Source organism: Trachemys scripta, chromosome 1 (assembly GCF_013100865.1).
Source record: "Trachemys scripta elegans isolate TJP31775 chromosome 1, CAS_Tse_1.0, whole genome shotgun sequence".
NCBI lineage: Eukaryota > Metazoa > Chordata > Testudines > Emydidae > Trachemys > Trachemys scripta.
The window spans coordinates 206,271,738-206,292,662 of NC_048298.1; the positions used below are offsets into that span (position 1 = coordinate 206,271,738).

Sequence of the window (20,925 nt, forward strand, 5' to 3'; positions counted from 1 at the left end):
TCTGCAATCTTTCAAAAATAGTAAAAGGGTAAATGTAATATTCTCGTCTGTGTCTTTTTCCTGAGACCGAGAATATTTCAAAAGATTGACTCTAACAAGCTGAGAATAATTTTGGAGAATTATTAGTCCAGGAAATCCTGGTGGTACTTGGTGGTGGTAGTAGATTGTGTCTGCCTCTTCCCCTGCGACTCCATTCAGATCTTCTGTCTCAGGGCCTGGAGCTTCACCCTAGTCCCTTGACAGCTTGAGTTTTTGAAAAGAATGCACAAAAAGATTGAAGAAGGTGAATCCAACTACATCTTGCAGCCTTTTAGGAAACCATAAACCACCATTTCATATTCTAGGGTCTCAAGAAGGTTTTGATACTAGTGCTGACTAAAACACATAGATCCACTGAAATGTAATGTTCCTTGTGTTTTACATTGTCTTCAGGATGATATATACTTTAATCTGTTAGTTGTCTTCACCTGTTGCTATTTGGAAAAAAACTGATCCTTATCAGAATTCTAGATTTATTTTGTTTCCCACTATGACCAAATTCATCTGAACAGCCAAACTGTTAAATTTTTCAAAAATACCTACGTTTCCTGCATAGAGAGTAAATCTAGTTTTGAAAATCTGAGAAGCCCTAAAGCATCTTTTTTAACAAAACCACTTTCTTTGTAACAATAACATCTGCAAAGAGTGTCAAACATCAAAGCTTTATCCACGGAAGGCCAGTATTGTATGATTCACTAGGATAATAAATCTTTTGTACAGCACCTGAATTTATTCCTGAAAAGAATGATTATTCTACCTTTTTTCTGTCCTAATCCACAGCAACCCAGAGAAAAACATTGATTTAATTTTGATTTTTGCAGAGCAATTCTATTTTTTAAAACAAGATTGGAAAACAATTAAAGAATGAGTAGTTCAGAATTGAAAAACAAGGAATATTGAACCCTTGGATGGAATCACCCATTTATTCCAGTGATGTCAAAAGATAGAATTCTGCCTTGGCAGTGTTAGGTAAAGTGATAGCCCTGAAAACAGAGTGAAGAAAACCTATTGTAAAAGAAACAAACAAAGGCACGAAGAAAGGAACTGGTTAAGTTGAAATAATGTCTCAAAATTCTTTAAGTCCATGACTGCTAAAATTCAGAGCAATGTCTCCCTCCTAAAGGAAGGCTTCCCTATGGACCTGCTGAGGCATTTGAAGCCCAGCAGTGATTTGATCTCAATGGGCCATTTCAGAACAAATATGTGTAATGCCTGAGAAGTGTGTAACTCAGCAGTGGCTGCCTTTGCTGCACCAACTGACAGGAGTTTATGAATTGCCTGCACCATAAGGGCTACCTGTTCCAGGTTCCTGATCACCGAAGATGTTACAAAGGATAGAGAGGGAATTTTGGAAAACATTACTACATAGCCCCTGGAAGCTACTGTGACAGCTCATTTTCTGAGATTGGGTCAAGAATACTGCCTTCTCAGGAGGTGCGCTTAGTGTTTGGAGTCATGCAATTGGTCTGTTTGCTCCGTGTTTGCTTGGTCCTTGACCTCTACTTTCCCTAAGTGGTTTGGACCAAAATCTGTATTTGTTGTACCGATAAAGTGGTGTTCTTCTAAACTGTCCAGAATTAAATTGACAAAAGGAACTCTTTAATTTAATAATATGCTTTTCTTTTCTTGCATTTTCTGCTACCTCATTTTTGAGGGCCTCACTGAACCACTGAAAACCTTGCAGCTGCTGAGATCCATCTGATATGGCAATTGCCTCTCCACAGGCACATGCTGGTCATTTCATTAGAAGAAAAGTATCTTGTTGAAAATTATAGCATTTAGGAAGGTGTCAGTAATAAGTGATCAGAGATATTTTCTTGGTGGACAGTTTTAACTTTTACCATAAAATGTAAATAGATCTGCATACAGCACAGATATAACAAAAACAGAACATGTAAAAGACATAGAAGTAGGATAGATGCAGCAGAGAACTCCACGAACCTCCTCCCTAAGGAAACAACAAATCATTCTGCACCAAGGATCCTCAGGAAAGAGGCCACCATCAGAAGGAATTACTGTCTTTGGCTAACAAAAAGACTACTTTGACAGGTGTGTGAACTTTACTTTAGCATATTTCAGCTTCACTAAATTTTACATAATTTTGTAAACTGTTAAGACAGTGTCTCTATTTTGCAAGGGACATCTTAGGTTGAATCTATTCCAGAAATCAATAGTTTCTGGGACAGATTAAGAAAGAGGGGAGGGGGAAAAAATGTTTTGTTTGAGGGTTCTGCTTCCTTCCTCTGAAGATTCAAAGATGCTACTGTATTTTTCTTAAAAGCAGGAAAAACCAATGCATCTGTGGTTTCTTTGACTGATGCTTATAATTGTGAAGAAGATATTTCACTTTCCTTCTTGGATAAATAGAGAAGATAATATATCTTTATATCTGATTTTTCCCCTTTTTTCTTTTGAGAAAAGGAAAGAATTAGAGGAAGATATGTCCAATGAAGTTTGGGCTAATACATTTTCTGGACTCTTAGAAGGAACAGAGAGAAGTGGAAACTTTACAAATCAGAATGCTAATCTGCATTATTTAATCCCTTTCTTTTTCTCCAGGAAATGATGAATTGTGGAATACTTGGATGATAGAGAATTTTTTGTTTCCATTAGCTGCTTTTTTCTACTGTCTAGAGACTTCCAAGGATTCACTGAAATGGAAACATTTCTTGAAGCAAGGGGACACTAAAAGAGGAATAAACCAAAATGTTCAAGGAAAAGGTACAAAATACCTGTTTCTTTCCTCCCCCGCACACAAAAAAAGCTGGTAAAAACTATAAACATCTTTTTGGGAATTAACTCTGATTGAGGACTGATTCTGGATTAATGCCAGTAAACCTCAGGTACAGACACTTATGTTTCTGATGATAGTAACATCTATACGTGGCTTCTTATCTTGTTCAGGAATGTGAAGGTTAGACTGTTTTCCCTGTGCAGGAGCTGTATTAGCCGTTAATGTTATTGTTTGTTCCTTCACCTCCTGAGGTCTTTGAGGAAGGAACACTAGGTCTGGGAGTGAGGAGGCCTTACCAATGGTATTAAGAGACTTATCTGCTATTTTGGCTGCTGTGGCTGAAAAGAGACCATGGATACCAAGACAGACCCTCAATCTCTCCAATACCAACTTTCAAAAACATCCCATAGCTTTCTAAAAGTAGTGTCAAACCAAAGGATTCTATACTGCCAGTCACTTGTAAGAAAACATTTTGGTAAAGACAACAAATATTGACAAAAATGTCATTCTGAGGACAAGAGTCTCCAGCTGCCTGTTGCCGCTATGGAAGCAGGACATTGAGCAAGGCAAGGTGGGAAGGGAAGTCACGTCTGGTGGAAGTGTGACCTCTTCTACTGTAGAGACTTTTTGGATCTTCTCACATATGCAAGTTAAGAAGTTCAAGGTCAATGGACTACATTTTGGATAATCTTCCAGGTAGATGGTTAAAATGGCCTCCAAAAGTAAGAGCTTCAATTAGTAGCATAGATGTATATGATTACAGTGAATTATCAAACAAAGAGCATTATTTGCTTTGAATCAGAGGTGCAAGTATATCAAAATTACAGTTAGAACTGGCAACTGTGTTTCATAAATTTTAGACATACCCAAATTTAAGTAATTACTGGACTCATATTCCTTGTCATATCTCAAGTGTTTTACAGATTAGAGGTCCTTTTATATCCAAAATTACATTAAAAATTTGAATGGCGTATAGCAAAAAGTCTAAGCCTAGACAGATGTAAATACATATTTCAACAATTACTGCTAAAAAAGAGAATTACATGAATATGAAAATCTGAATTATAGTAGTGGTTCCGGGTTGGCTATTGAAATTGCCTTGGAAACAGTCAAGTCTAGAATGAGACTATGATTGTCCTCTCTTATAGCACATGCACCACTTTGTCATAGTTATCATGACCTCCAGGCTGCGGCCAAGGCACGTCACCGTTTCTGTTAATGGACTAGTTTCAATAGTATGCACTCAGAAGTGGACTTCACTGTTTCCATAACACTCGGAAAGACAATTCCGTCCAGTCATTGGAACAGTGGGTCAATAACGGCCCAGTTAAAATTATGCACATTCTTATGCAGTGCAGGTAGAAAAGGATAAACATACCCTATTTTCTAGCTGAATTTCACCCAATCTCAATAACTGAGGTTCTGAGTGCATTGGGCAAGCTTCAAGCGATAGCTCAGTGGTTTTGAGCATTGGCCTGCTAAACCCAGGGTTGTGACTTCAATCCTTGAGGGAACCATTTAGGGTTCTGGGGCAAAAATCTGTCTGGGGATTGGTCCTGCTCTGAGCAGGGGGGTGGATTAGATGACCTCCTGAGGTCCCTTCCAACCTTGGTATTCTATGATTCAATGATTAGTGAGCTGGGCTCCTACCCATTGGGACTACTAAAAGCCAATAAAAAGAGTGTCAGTCCATTAGTGATAAGAAAAATGCTGGTGCCTTTTGTGAAGTTGCCTTGACTGACCATCACCTTGAAACGCTGTGCTAAAAAAATGTAATCTTGATGATAGAGGTCTCAAACCTTCCCTTCATGGTCAGATTACAGAGTAATGTACAGTAGTGATTAACCAATTCTAGCTAATACACAATGAAGTCTGTGATGAATAACTGCTTATCATTCCAAAGAGCCCTTGCATATGGTTTCTCAAAGGGTCTCATCTTATCTCCAGTCCAGTGTACATATGAGCTTCTAGGGAAGACTGTATTGTAGCCAAAAAAAAATCTTAATCGGTATATTGATTATTGTTTCCTCATTGAACAGTATATCTCCTATTTCCTGGTAGTTAGCCAAAATAGGGTTCTGGTTGAAATTTAGGTGTCAGTCTCAATGAAGAAAAAGACAGAAGATGCTACTGGGCAAACCAACTTAAAAACAAAGAAAATCTTGAGAATTTGATGGGATTTTCTTTTCATTCATTCTTAGGCCCTTTGGAACCACTAACAGAATCACATTAGTCTTTTACCTTTCCTTTGCACTACAATTGTTTTCAGCTCTGCCTTCACTTGGAAGCTTCCCCTATTATGGAAACATCACCATCGTGTTTGATTCATAAAGTGAGACTACAATGATGTAATTCCAAATCTGAAAAGCCTCACAAATCCATGTATATATAGTAGATAACGTATTTCCGATAATAGTCAATACTCAAGGATAGCAGCTTTTTGTCATAGTTGACTAACTCCTTCCTCAAATGATCTCTTAATTTCTCCTGTGTTTTGATCTTATTTACTCATTATCAAATGCTTAAACACCCTAAAGTTACTAGTACCAAAAAATTTACAACAGATTAATCTTGGGAGAACATGATTACAGAACAGTCATCACATTCCTTACAATCATACGTTTACCTGTTCATGTGGTGTCCACCTGTAGCTTGTTGGCAATGCATTTGATTACAGTGTGGGAGATAACAGGTTCAGAACCAGACCTGTTACACTGGTCTACAATTTTTGAGAAGTCGTCTGCTTCAGAGATAAAATGTGCTATTTATTATGTATTTTGATGTGCTGAATTCAAATATGACAATTAAAACAACTGATTGGCTACTGTTTCTAAGATATTTAAGTTTTTACATTTTATATCTATGTATATTGTGTAGATAGAAGAGTTTTAATCATAAATTGTAAACCTAGGTCTTTTCATGTGTTTATGGTTGCTTTACATGATAATATTTCACCTGTCCTGTTTATGTAACACTTTAAAAATCAGCAAAAGGGTTATATAAATAAAATTTATTATGAAACAAAAGGCAAAAAACTATTATGCACATAGTTTAGTCCTATTCAGTGTCTACTCGGCACTTCTTGGCTTGTCTCTTGTATTCATTAAATGGAGCATCTCTTGTCACTGTCCAGCAATAGTCTGCAAGCATTGATGGGCTCCATTTGCCTTGATAGCGTTTCTCCATTGTTGCAATGTCCTGGTGAAATCACTCGCCGTGCTCGTCGCTCTCTGCTCCACAGTTCGGTGGAAAAAAATCTAGATGAGAATGCAAAAAATGTATCTTTAGTGACATGTTGCAACCAAGGCTTTTGTATGCCTTGAGGAGGTTTTCCACCAACAACCTGTAGTTGTCTGCCTTGTTGTTTCCGAGAAAATTTATTGCCACTAACTGGAAGGCTTTCCATGCCGTCTTTTCCTTGCCACGCAGTGCATGGTCAAATGCATCATCTCGAAGAAGTTCACGAATCTGAGGACCAACAAAGACGCCTTCCTTTATCTTAGCTTCACTTAACCTTGGAAATTTTCCACGGAGGTACTTGAAAGCTGATTGTGTTTTGTCAACGGCCTTGACAAAATTCTTCATCAGACCCAGCTTGATGTGTAACGGTGGTAACAAAATCTTCCTTGATTCAACAAGTGGTGGATGCTGAACACTTTTCCTCCCAGGCTCTAATGACGGTCGGAGTGGTCAATCTTTCTTGATGTAGTGGGAATCTCTTGCACGACTATCCCATTCACAGAGAAAACAGCAGTACTTTGTATATCCAGTCTGCAGACCAAGCAAGAGAGCAACAACCTTCAAATCGCCACAAAGCTGCCACTGATGTTGGTCATAGTTTATGCACCTCAAAAGTTGTTTCATGTTGTCATAGGTTTCCTTCATATGGACTGCATGACCAACTAGAATTGATGGCAAAACATTGCCATTATGCAGTAAAACAGCTTTAAGACTTGTTTTCGATGAATCAATGAACAGTCTCCACTCATCTGGATCGTGAACGATGTTGAGGGCTGCCATCACACCATCGATGTAGTTGTAGGCTACCAGATCACCTTCCATGAAGAAGAATGGGACAAGATCCTTTTGACAGTCACGGAACATGGAAACCCTAACATCACCTGCCAGGAGATTCCACTGCTGTAGTCTGGAGCCCAACAGCTCTGCCTCGGGTAGTTCCAAATCCCTGACAAGGTCATTCAGTTCACCTTGTGTTATGAGGTGTGGTTCAGAGGAGGAGGATGGGAGAAAATGTGGGTCATGTGACATTGATGGTTCAGGACCAGAAGTTTCATCCTTTTCCTCTTCCTCATCTGACTCAAGTGAGAATAATTCTGGTGCATCAGGAACCGGCAGTCCTTCTCCATGGGGTACTGGGCGTATAGCTGATGGAATGTTTGGATAATGCACAGTCCACTTTTTCTTCTTTGACACACCTTTCCCAACTGGCGGCACCATGCAGAAGTAACAATTGCTGGTATGATCTGTTGGCTCTCTCTAAATCATTGGCACTGCAAAAGGCATAGATTTCCTTTTCCTGTTCAACCACTGGCAAAGATTTGTTGCACAAGTGTTGCAGCACATGTGTGGGGCCCACCTCTTGTCCTGATCTCCAATTTTGCAGCCAAAATAAAGGTGATAGGCTTTCTTAACCATAGTGGTTATACTGCGCTTTTGTGATGCAAAAGTCACTTCACCACAAACATAGCAGAAGTTATCTGCACTGTTCACACAAGTACGAGGCATCTCTGCTCACTTTGGCTAAACAGAAATGGGTCCCTTTGCAAAATCAAACACTGACAAATAAGAGCACGACACTGTATGATTTCTAGAGCTGATAGAGGGCAATTTGTTCAGCAGAGTGATGTAAGCTTCGTTATGATTGCATCATCCATGACTTCTAGGAATAACATGATGCAATTCATATTATGTCTGACGCAATACCAGCTTCAGATTGCATCATTCATTGTTTTGCCTAAAAAGCAAGTACTGTCCAAACCCAGTCATAGATTTATTCATAGATCCAGTCAAAGATGTATTTCAGTCATTTCTGGTTTAAATTGAGATCCCTTCCCTTTATAACTCACTTATCCTCCGCCATTCCCAAGTCAAGGGTCGTATATACTGACCCAATAGCATATCTTGAAAACTAGAGCCAATCAACAATTTTAAGCATCATTTTCGTTCTCAGTGACCCCGAATTAGTAAAGTTTGACTACATTTATTTCAGAAGTATTTTGGCTGTAGAGCAGTGTTATCTTTGTACTGTTATGTGGATATGTATTGAAATCTCAATAATTTACATGCTTTTTTATAACTTCTTATAATGGCGTTTGTTTTAAAAAAGTTCTTTCTAAATGTGCTAAATATTAATGCAAAAACCAAGATATACACAAAAACTAAAATAATTCAAGAGAGCTTCAAGTAGGGTACCTATATGCTTTATACTGAGACCTAATGTGCCAGCAGCAGACCACCCCACCACAGGTAAGAAATGAGAAATTTTGAGGGCTATTGAACACTGAATTTTCACAGCAGAAGAGCACAAAGTTATTTAGCAGTGTTCAATAGCCTTCAAACTCACTTCCATCTGTGTGGTACAGTGGCGCAGTGGACAAGGGCCATGAAATAAAGGCATTTTGTTACACCTTATTTTAAGGCTAGTTGCATTTTTTAAAATAAATACTGTACATGAAACAAAGATGCATAAGTCAGGTTTTACAGTGTTAGTAACTGTGAACTAATAGCAAATAACCTTATATTTAAACATATCCCTTAACTACAAACAAGCTGCTGATGTATCACAGGTGTACATTAAATGAATAGGTAAAAGAATATTGTGATTGTGTGATAACAGTTCTTCATCAACAACCCACTCAATGCAAGGTGAACTTTGCTATCAGTCAGATCGCACGTGTAATGTACTCTGTTTTTAGCTTCAATTTGTGGATATTAAATGGGTAATCCATTTCTTCTCTTAATAACCAAAGGAAATATGAGGAACATATTTAGGGGTGCCAAGTATTAGATTCTGCAATTTTCTTATGGCTACGGATTGGGATGTGCCTGGCGTTTATTAAAGGCAATAGAATAGCTAACCTTTATTCCCCAAAGTCTTTCTATAACGTGTGTCCACATTATAGACAAATATTTAAACGGGAAGTTTCTGTTATACTTTTTCAACCTAAGAATCAGATGCAAATACCATAAATTAAGTGACTCCACTCTTCAAGGTAAAAGTTGGGTTTGTTTACTCATTTATGGTCATGGATTTCTGTCCTAGCCTCTCTCCAGCATGGATGTTTCATTGATGGCTGAGGGTAACACTTCAAAAATGAACCAGCTAAACAAACTTCCCAGCAGCACTTGACAGAGCTACACCTATTCTTCCCTTTTCCAAAGCAGTACAGAATTAATTACCAGTTCTATGGATCTATTGTAAGTATAATAGACTAAAGAGCTATCACAGACACGTTTATTGTAAAAGCACAATCCCAAGAGTGTCTAGTAGAGGGCCAAAACGATTAACACAAATGCTTTGTCAGATCAAAAATAAAACCTGCACCGCCCAATTGAGGAATGAATTAAAACAGTGGGTTATCTTTCAAATTAACCAGGGCAGTTAGTGAGGAAAATTTCATGAAAGTGTAATTCTTAGCCTTTGTGAATCCACACAGCAGGCATTCTGCCAGCTGACAAGATGATGAAATTTTCATGCTTAAAAAAGCCCTCTTCATTTCCCAATTTAGATTAGCTATTTCTCTCTATTTGCTTTTCTGCAGCAGAATTTAAAAAACTGAGATCAATCTTTCAAAAGAATAATGCAGCTCTGGAAAGAAACTAAAATCTTTGGATGTCATCTTGGCTTAATATATTTGCAGTTACAAATGAATAATTAAGATCAAGGCTCGTGTATGTTATTTAATATTAAGGAATTAACTACTGGAATAATGCTAAATGCTGTTTGTGGTAGCTAAACAATATTTCAGTGTTCAAATGGAACCAGGAACAAAGAACTGTATTTTACAAAAAGGTGAATGCATGCGTTAAAACAGTAGGAATTATAGCAGGCTTGCACAGTTCTACTTGCCCACTTGCATGGTGTATTTATTTGGGGTTCTTTTTGTTTTGTTTTTTACAAGTAAAATCGTTCGATTTTTATCAGCACCATGACAAACCGATTTTATACCTAAGCTGATAAATTTTCATGATAAATTTACAAGGCTGGACTTTTTAAGGCACTTAAACAGAATAAGGAATGAAGGAGGCGTGGTCTGAAATCCTTAAGGGCCTGATTCAAAGCCCACTGAACTCAATGGAAAGACTCCCATTGATTTAAATGGGCTTTGGAACAGGCGTTAAGAAATCATCAGAACCTAGGCACTGTTACTGTCATAAAATGTAGTTTACTATATTTTCAAGGTTAAAACAAAGCCTTTACATTTTCATATAGATACATTTCTGTTTTAGGTACAATTTTATCCTTATAGAAACAATGGTAATATCTGCCATACAAGTGTGAACTAAAATTTTGTTTTTCTATATTAAATTTTTACCTCTCTTCCTCCACAGCTGAAGGGCACAGCCATTCCAACAACCATCTGCTACACTCAAGTCTCAAAGTTTCATCCAAAGTTTTGCTCAGAAGGTATGTCATAGTTTATAAGATTATATATTTCCCTTAGCCCAAACATCTCATTTGAAAATTTTCAACTCCAACTGTAACACAGCTATTAGAAATACTGGATAAAAGATAAAATGAAGCTCACAGAGCACCTGCCTCTCTAATTATTACTGGGATACAATAAAGGTTTCCTGTCCAACTCAAAGAAATCTCCTTTTTACAAACTAAAATACTATTCTATTTGGAAATAAGCTCTGGCAGCACAGTCATCTCAATCTTCTGGAGACTAATAATGATACTTGGCATTTACACAGCTTTTTTACCTTCAAAATGCTGTACAAATAATTTGATCAACTGGTCTAAAGCTCAATTCTCAATATATTCCTATTAAAATGTATCAAAAAGTTCAGGGAACTCCCTGTTACACTGCTATAACTTCCACATGAAGGAGCTCATTAGTTATATTCAATCACAATTTCTATGGGCCATGGAAAAGGATATTTAAAAAGTTAGAATGTAATGAACCTTTCTAATCGTTTGGCAGCATTCAAACAATGGCACTTTGCATTTTGATTTATAACTTGATTCCATAATGATGTGGAACAAACCTATAGCAAGACGTTATTGATATGGACAGAGCATAGTGCAATATTAACTCTTTCCCCTTAACATGAACACAATTTGCCTCTTTCAATGTGCTCAGTATTGTACATTCTGTGCATGTAATGTTTTCTAGCACATTAAGTGCTTGAAATGAGCTTAGCACTTGTTAAATAATTATAATAATTTAAATGCATCAAATCTAGAAAAGTTTAGCAGTAAGCAACTTTTATACTAAAGCTACATGCCTTGATATATTGCCTTAATAAAACAAACTTCATTACGTAACTACAATTATGTCCATTTTGGAAACAGATGAACTTTGAAAGGAAGCTTCTGCTAGGTTAAGGTTAAATATGAGGTCTCAAACCCATACGTTCGGTATGGTGTTGCCTATTCAAACCATCTGCCAATGCCTTCAACTTTCATATGAAGGAGCAACTTATTCGCACTTGTAATTAAGTGACTAAATTTAAATTTAAACATGGCAAAGAACTGTTTGGCTCTCTGAAAATAGGGTCGTCAAATACTACAAACAAATATAAAAAGGAATTGAGATTTTTTTTTTTTTTTTAAAGAATTTCTTAACAGAATTGAGGTTTTTTTTTTCCCCACTGGCAATGTGATAAGTATGGAAACATTTACTTAATAATGTGTTAAGAATTAATACAGAGGAAAAAACAGTACACAAGTGAGAGCTATTAGAACATAAGCATAAACTGGAGCTATTAGAAAAAAAATATTACTACTGTACTTCCCTGCAAACGTTTTGTAATATTTAACCAAAGGAACCATCAATTTGGTAAGCCATTCAAAAGACTAAATTTTCAAAAACAGAGTCTAATTTTGGTTACTCAGCTTTATACACCTAAGGCCTTATATTCAGAAGCACTGAGCATCTGAAGCTCCCACATTGACTATTCTGAATCAAATATCCTTTACCGTTTCACAAAAACATTCCCAACCCATCTCACCATATACCTGCCCCAGGGTCTAGTTATGATTTATGTTGCAACTAAAAAAGAAAATGAACTCATTTCAGTAGATACACATTTTCATTGTATATAGAGAGTCATACTTAAGTTCATATTAAGTTTGTCTGTACACTATAAAAGTGACTCAATTAGTCTCATGACATCTGAATACTTTGATACATAAGAAGTGGTTGTGTCCAGTTTATAAGAGCCACGGAGCACTTTAATCCAGACAATATCTTTTATTTACATTTTTGAACCACAAATGGATATATCAAGAATAGACAGTAACATTTTGCTATTAAACAGCCTTCTTCATGCTGCTTGGAAGAAGCTCTATAATGCCAAAAATGCCAAAACCTTTATGCTTGTGTCTGGTTTCAACAGGTTTGATTAAAAAAAATTGTACCAAAGTGGCCAGAAAGAAACCTTCATAACCCACAGAGCTAGTAAGAAGTTATCTCTGTCATCCTTCAGAACATTATTAGTGGACAAGGCCTCTTTTCTCAAATTAATGGACTGTTCATTAAATAATGCATCTTGAACCAGATTTAGTTTAAAAGAAAAGTTGGTATTTGCATGCTCAAATCCCTACCTTCATAGATTTTTCTCAATGCATTACAGTCACCTTTTCTTCAAAAAATAAACTTAAAATACAAAGATCTACTCTATATGTAACATGGCCAATAACTTATATGCAAAAATTTAAGATGTTCTTATCTATCATATCCTCTAGACTGGGGAATATTAAAATTTGTTTTAGAAACGAGAAGTATTTTAAATTGAGATTTAACATCCATCAATCTATTTTAATGAGAATAAAAATCACATTACTTATGGAGGGGAAGGGGGAGTTTTTTGTAGCTATTACAAACCACAGTAACCAGTATTGCACAAAATGAATACTCTGTCACCCCCAAGAAAAACTGAGTACCCATTAGAGAACTGAGGATTAATTTAACATTGTAAAGAATACTTTTTGGATACTTACATTATAGTAGCTTTTTAAGTAACGTCTAATATCCAAGAGTAGTTTGTTGTTCATTTGAATCATATAGTTGAAAGGGGACTCGTCACATTCTTTCTTACTGCATTGTTGCAAGCTGGGTTCCATAAGCTTTCCCTGCAGATTAAAATAATGTTGAAAACAATCACAAAACCACTATAAAGTTATCACGCGAGAGTGTGTATACAGTATATACACAAACATACGCTAGCAATGCAAAAAGAAACAAAATATTGTAAAAGCCTTCTTCCATTTAATCCCCGACAGAGGTCTTCCTTCCTCCTACCCCATGACAATTGGCTTCTCCATCCCTAAAGACTCTTCTCCACTAGGATGTACAGTCTTTTCACTCTTCTCTTAAACAAAGGTCATTTGGGGAACTTAACATCACTTGTTTCAGACTTTATCATAATGATGTTGAATAAAAATAAACTAGTGAAATCTATAGTAAAATCAATTCCCCTGAAAAAGACAGGCTTATCACTTTTATCAAGGACACCAACATCCTTCTCAAGACTATTGATTGTAGTCTTGGAATCATTCCTATAAGCATCAAATGTGAAGATGTGCTACAAGAGTGTATATCATTAAGCTATCTTTTTTGGTTCATTTAATAATTTTTAAAAGTACAAAGAAGAATATTAAAGGTTTATACCATGTCATCCACTAAAATCAGAGACTGTACATTAATTGTCAACTGGAACATTTTGCATATCTTCACACATGTGAAATTGAGTTTTCAGATCCTAAAGGTTGATTGTAAATAGCTAAAATTAAGTTAGTGAAATTCTCATTGTAAAGGAACACCCTACATGGCTGTATGATTGTAAGTTTGTGAGGGATTTTTTTCCTGTTAATATTTAAAATCCATGTTTTTCTGATCCGATCTGGCTAAAACCTCACCCACAACACTAAGTAATCCCAGGTGGAAGAGATTTTAGACTTGACATAAGCTCTTCTACAGTTAGCCCATCTGCAAGTCGTCAAGCCTCCATGCAATTAACTATCGTATTTACAGCTGTAATGAAGCAAAAGTCAAGGATTTACAAAGCATTGCTGATCTGTGTCTGTCCTTTCCTCTTGCTTGCTTCCAATGACTGCTTTGTTTTGATTCAAAAAATGCGAAACATCTGCTGTTTGTCCAAATTAACTTAAAATAATTGCTTTTAATTTAGATAAAGGATATATTTGCTTTAACTTTCAAGGTTTTCACTACTCTGCAGCCTGCTAATTTGCCAATGACTAGTCCACGCATAACATCGCAGCAGAGTTAAATACCTGGCCCTATTTCAAGTTCTGAGCCAAGGTCAGAGATACATTTTTTGGCAGTACTTCTTGGCAGGAATGCATCCCCTATGACTTTTTATGTCTGATATACAAAGACAGCAGGAAAGATAGTGCAGAAGTACCTTTCTGTCAAGAAGGGAAGTGAGATGTAAAAAGAAAAACACTGATTTTCAAAAACACTATGTTCCAATTAATATGATTTAGGATAAGAAAATGTTATTGCTATAAGCAGGCTTCATTAAATAGAAAACTGCAAGTTACAAAGTTAAGATCAAAATTAAATATAAAAAAATTACACTAACTTCTATTTGTAAACCAAAGCAGATGCACCATTTGACTTCATTAGTCTGACAAATGCTTCCAGAGTACAATGTTGAAATGTGTGAATGGAATAGGATTCGGCACTGAATCTCCGATCCAAAGTTATCAATAACAGAATCAAAACAGTGTCTTTCCCCAGTCCAAATTCCAATGAACCTTGTTTGAAAAGCTCCTTTTTCTACAGGAAGTCTTTTTTTCAAACCTACTATGGAAACAAAAAGACCAAAAACTAACCGAACCATCAAAGACATTGTCATAAATGTTCTCTGTTCCACATCTCAGACAGGAAAACTTGAATCTTTCACAATCCCTATATTTCTCCTCATCAGTGAGCTGAGCTGGGCCACCAAGCAAGGCATCATTCTCCTCATCTTTATGGTAATGGTGATGGATTTTGAATTGGGAGGGATCCAGTCCTATCAATAAGAAATAAAAATTCCAAGACCAAAGTAAGCAATTCAGCTAGGTCAGTTTTTTTTCCCTTAGATTTGGTACAACAGCTACAAAATGGGTCACAAAAATGTAAATTCAGAAAGTAAAAATCTATCCTCAGGAAAAGATTGCTTTAAAAATATAAATACATTTTACAATGTTTAACCTAAGATAAGGTTCATGTAACACGAAGAAATCACTTATCTTTTTATACAAGATTGCTTTATAAATAAAAGAAGCACACTGCATTATCCATCATGGGAGTATGCAACAGAACATTTTGTTTCTGAGAAAACCACTCCTAGTGGATGGTTTTATTGTTGTTTTCTTTTTAAGTTACACTGAAAATATTTCAATAAAATGTGCATCGTTATTAAGAAACAGTCTTTAAATCAAAATGGGACCATTAAAACTGAAAACAGAGAATAAAAACCCCATTAAAGAAACACGGGTGCACTGCTATTACCAACTCCTTCAAGTCCGTATACAACTGCCAACTCTGATTTCAATGCAGTGGTCGATTTCATTTTGGCTCAGTGGTTAACAGCATGTAGGTTTCAATCTAATGCAGTGGTTAAAATTCAGGAGCAGCATTTAAAAAGGCAGTGTTGGAGACAAAATGATTTATTTTTGGTTGCCAGAACACAAGAATTTAAACAAATATATATTAAAAAAATCCTAAAAATATTGACTCAATAAAAAGAAAAAGAAAAAAACCCAACACAAGCACAAAGTTCATTTTCCCTAGTTATCTGAGGGTCAAAGTAAAGCTGATGAATTTCACATTTTTTGACATGTTTTTAGCAGCGTGTTTAACTCTTTTTTTTTTTTTTTTTTTTTTTAAATAAAAAGGACTAGTTACTTGATCTGCAATTTATTTTTAACCCAGGTAAAGAAAATCTAGATAAATGTCCATCAAAATTTATATTCTAATACAGACATATGACAAAATGTTCAGGAACAATGGCTTACTCTATTATAAAAGAAAAAGGCCTCATAAAACATTTCTAAAAAGGAATATTTTCAGAAAAAACTGAAAGTTTAAGAAAATTAAATGAAGTAAAGAAGTAAAATGTTTAAGTAAGTGTGAAATGCAACAATTTAGCAGTGATTTTAAGGAAGCTGGAAAAGGATGAGCATCCAGCTCCACTTCTTTATAAGATTGAAGTCTTTGTCTTACCAAGTGAAAAGAAACAATACTTACAGACCCAAAGAACTCACCTTGGCACAAAACTGAATTAAATTAAACTTGTATGATAACACCATTTAAAAATTTATCACAAAATAAAAAAAACTACAACTAATTTTTTAATCATTACACTATTTTTTTCTATAACTAATAAATGAATCAGATTTAAGCAAGAGAAAGAAGTGAATTGCAAACAAAATACCAATTTAACCTATTTAATTTCAATTAAAAACTAATCCCAGACCAGCGTTTTAAGAATTTCCTATTTTATATATATATATTTTTTTTTACACAAAGGCAATTAACATGAATAAAGGCTAACATCATACCAAATTAGATTTTTAAACTTCGTATAGATTTTTACAGGTCATTAGAAATAAAAGAACATTTCTAATAGCAACTGTCGCACACTCCATGGTACACAGGGTCCCTTGAGAGAGACAGCATGTTTTTAAAAAAACAAGCTCATCTGTACGCTTTGAAAAAGACAAATGTTCTGCAAGACAAGTAGTAGATAAAAGTTTTATTTAAAATTTCTCTCCTCCTCCTCCTCCTCAACATTTTCTTTATATGTCAGATTCTCAGAGGGAAAAACAAAAGGTGGGCTATCTGAGGTCTAAGACAATAACGATGAGTGCAAGGACGTGTACAATATGAACGCTCTCTCTTTGTTGGAAATGTAGAAATGAAGTAAAAGGTAATGATGGCTACTTTAATGTAGAAATAGCAGTAAATTCCAATTACAAATGTATCTTTAATTCTTCCTCAAAGGATCTTTTACTACACTTAGATAATCCCTTTCACTAAATACAAATTAAAGAAGGGATATCATACTTTGCCCTTTCTGAGGAAGTCCACAGACTTGAGTTAAACTCTGATTTTCCAACATTCAGATTGTGAAAAATGGCGGGATGGGGTAGGTAGAGACACATGGGTAAAAATTCAAACAAACAGGTAATAATCTTCTACTTCTTTAAAAAAATCTTTATCATTTGACTAGCTATTTTGATTGGGGAAAACAACAGAAGAATCATGGTGATGATTCAGCAAAGTATACCTTACTTAATCCATGTGAATAGCCCCACTGAATCAATGGGACTCATCAGGTGCTTAAAAAACATGCCTACATTAATTGATTTTCTTGCTGAATTGGGTCCTATATTATCTATTATTTCCTTTCATGGATTGTTACTTGGTTACTTAATCCATTTCAGAACACCAAGTTGCAGCCTCCACAGCAAGGCAGAATTCCCTATTTTGGTAAACAAAACCACAGCATGGAATATTTAAAGAATGGAAAAACTGCTCCTCTTCCCTTTGTAATACATTTTTTAAAAAAGAAGGCCCCAAGAGTTGTAAGCAATAAACTTCTGCTTTTGACTCTTATCTTTCCATGACATTGGCAAAGTCATATGGGTTTACCAATTATTTCAGATTTAGTTTCATACTGAACACTTTACTATCATTAAAGGCTCTGGACTCCAGGTCAGTTTTTTAGCCTTAAAAAATGGAGAGGATGTATTCATGATTTAAAAAAAAAAAATCCTTCAGAATTTAAGTAATGGTGAAGATAAACCAAAGAGATTTACCTTTGTATGACAGAAATATACAAGAAAAGAAAGGTCTGGACGCTGCCATTGAAGTTGTAATTGTTGTCTTAAAATACTAAATGAATGATCACAGTTTATACTATTTTGGTTTGGTTACTAAAATAATTTGAAGTTAAAACTTTTGTAGGTGACTGGGGGGGAGAAGGGCTGCTTTTTCCTCCAAAGACTAAAGTGGTGAGCATAAACAAAGCAGAAGTCATAAGGAGTGTCAGTTTTTAGGGCAACTGTGGGAGATAGGGTAACAGATTAACTGATTTCTGTAGACTACCTAAAATTATTATCTTTAAAAAATTGAGATTAGTCTTAAAATCAGCGTTTTTTGGAAGCTATGCAAACAGAAAAGTTTATATACTTATACCTTTGCTCATTAGAGGTTTTGTGAAACAAAAGGAAAATAGTATCTGGTGCTGCCACCTAGAGACTAAGGGTGTGAATTTCTTTTAGACTCACGTCACGTAAGCGGAAATGTACTTCAGCACCCAACTCCATACATACTGAAGGTACGGAAAGATTCTGATTATCTAAACCCTCAATATCATGCACTGCAAAGAATTCCCCTACCTAGAGACTTCTTTGCCAGTAACGCTCCATTATACAAATGCCCAAATAACCTTAACAATGTTGCTTAAATTTAGATAATAGGGATCTTACTATACTTCTAAAGTTAAATAATTTGTTTGACTGAATAGACATCCTAAAAGGAAAACCTATATATAATCAAAACACTGGAGTGATTAAACTTTGATCTTGTAAAGAAAAAAATGAAAATATAAGTATTACTACTATAAACAAGGTTTATAGAATTAGCGGCTAGAGATAGAACACATCAATTTAGTCCAGTTCATTTCCATGCCAGAGCAGGACTATTCTCAAACAATAATTCTTTACTTTCTCTCTCTCTCTTTTTTTTTTTTTTTTTAAATTACAAAGAGACCCCATGCTTGCTCTCCAAAAAAGAACCCTCATAGTCTCCCCTAAATCACACTTCAAGCAAGGGCCTGCACCTTGTTAATAAATTCTGACCATAAATACCATACAGAGGAATTATATAGTTGATACCGAATTCACAGCACCCAGAGATTTAAATAAGGGGCTGTTAACTCACGCACTTTATCTGATCTCCACTTCAGATATTGTGGAATACAAGGTTGCTCAGCAAAGTATGTGAATAGCACAGCTGAGCAGTTTTGTTATTTTTTTTTTTTTAAATAAATCTTGAATGACCAAGATTTATTAAAATTAAAACTGATCAATTCATGGATGTGGTGGTTAGGAAATATAATCATATTGCTTTGTCTTTCCTCTCCCTCCTACTCAAACCCACAGATGTGGTTTCCCTTCATTGTATAATATGACAAAATAGACTGTAAATTCTCTGGGGGAAAGAACCACGTACAATTTATATGTATAGTGAAGAGTGTAGCACAGTTTGGGGAGCTGTAAAATAAATAAAAGGAATTTGCTTTGGTAATTCCTATAGAACATTTTTTTGAACTTTATCCTACCTTTAAAATGGGTTTCTATAAAATTACATTTGGTAGCCCATACGAATGGGTTCTCCTCAGAACAAATAAGACAGGCAGCGATTACCAGAAGAAAAAATAATCTCCTGAAAAAAGTAGTCACCATTACTAAACTAAACAGGAACTAGAAAAGCAACTTTCCTAAAATTAACATGCTGCAAAACTACTAGCATGTCAAATAAAGAACACCCCAGTATCTGCAAAAGCCTATGGACCACTAGAATTTCTCATGGAAATCAATTATACAGACATGGGGAAATTTCTCTTTTATGCAGCAAACAGCTTCAGTAATTCACACAGGCTTTTAAACACCAGTAAGCTTCAGAGGAGGAGTGAACTCCACAGAATTTGTGTCTCAGTTGCTTGGCCGCTTTTAGAAAACACCTTACTGAGGGATGAGAGAAACACACTCAATAGATCCTTACATCCCTCCATTCCTGCCCACAAGCTCATGTGCCATCCTCCCATCCCCCTTTTTCAGGGACTTCCTGAAATTCCGCCCAATCTTCCCTGAAAGGGGTTCTGTGTGTTCCCATTTCTCCCTCCTCCCATATCAGGGTCCCCCATTTCCCTCTCCTCATATCAATAGCCCTCTGTGCACCCCCATTCCCACATCTGCTAACGTCCCCCTTATTTCCCATAGCAGAAGCTCTGTGTGCCCTCTATCACCCCATATCAGGTACCCGCAACCTCCTGACCTGGGGTTCTGGGCCCCTTTCCATTTCCCTTCCACCCACACCATCATCCCCAATCTCCTCTAAGCAAGGTTTCAGTGCATCCCCTAATGTCCAAACCCCTCAGCAGGGGTTCCGTGTACCTCCCCCATAGAAGGGTCATACATTCATAGAATATCAGGGTTGGAAGGGACCTCAGGAAGTCATCTAGTCCAACCCCCCGCTCAAAGCAGGACCAATCCCCAGACAGATTTTTGCCCCAGATCCCCAATCTTTCCTTCACCTGCGGTTCTTTGTGCCCTATTCTTCCCTCTCCCCATGCCAGGGGCTGTGTGCATGCTCCCATTACTTTCTCCCCCATTCTTCCTCCACCCCACTCCTCCAACATTATTCTTCTTTCTGTCTGTGAGGGCAAATTCAGCTCTCAGTTACATTCAGAGTGTCAACATGTAAAACTCTATTGGGAGGATGGGCAGAGATAAGGTAGGATCATTGCTATGCTGGAAGGTGCTAATGGGGCCATCAACCAGTTTGATCTAGACAACTGCAGAGGTGCTCGAAGCTGTGGCTGTTGTAAACAGCTGGCAGGGGCTTCCTGTCTCTCCTATTTGCCAATTTTCTCCAAAATCAATAAGGTTCTGGTACTGATGCCTAGAATACTCCCTGATCTTTTAGAATAGATTAGTAGAGCCTGGCATGGATACAAAATTTGTATCTGCATCTGATCTGTGATCCGCAAACATGGCCCATGGGTATGAAGTGGATATCCGCAGAGTTGCAGAGCTCTACTGATTGGATGTAGTGTTCCAAAGGTTTCCCATTACATATGCAATGACAGACAGACACAGAAATGCTGTCAAGTTGAATGTAAGACCTCCATCAGCTCGGCCATTTAATTACCTTTGGGGAGGA

General features: G+C 36.4%; 1 protein-coding gene across 1 annotated transcript in view; it reads right to left on the reverse strand.

Annotated features, from left to right (window-relative positions):
* Positions 1-20,925, reverse strand: part of POLA1 (DNA polymerase alpha 1, catalytic subunit) — a 335,012-nt gene that overhangs the window by 142,068 nt on the left and 172,019 nt on the right. The window contains exons 33-34 of the mRNA XM_034754923.1: positions 14,820-15,001; positions 12,963-13,094 (exon numbers count right to left, since the gene is read on the reverse strand). Of these exons, the coding sequence (XP_034610814.1) occupies positions 12,963-13,094; positions 14,820-15,001 (314 nt within the window). The remainder of the gene's footprint in view (positions 1-12,962; positions 13,095-14,819; positions 15,002-20,925) is intronic.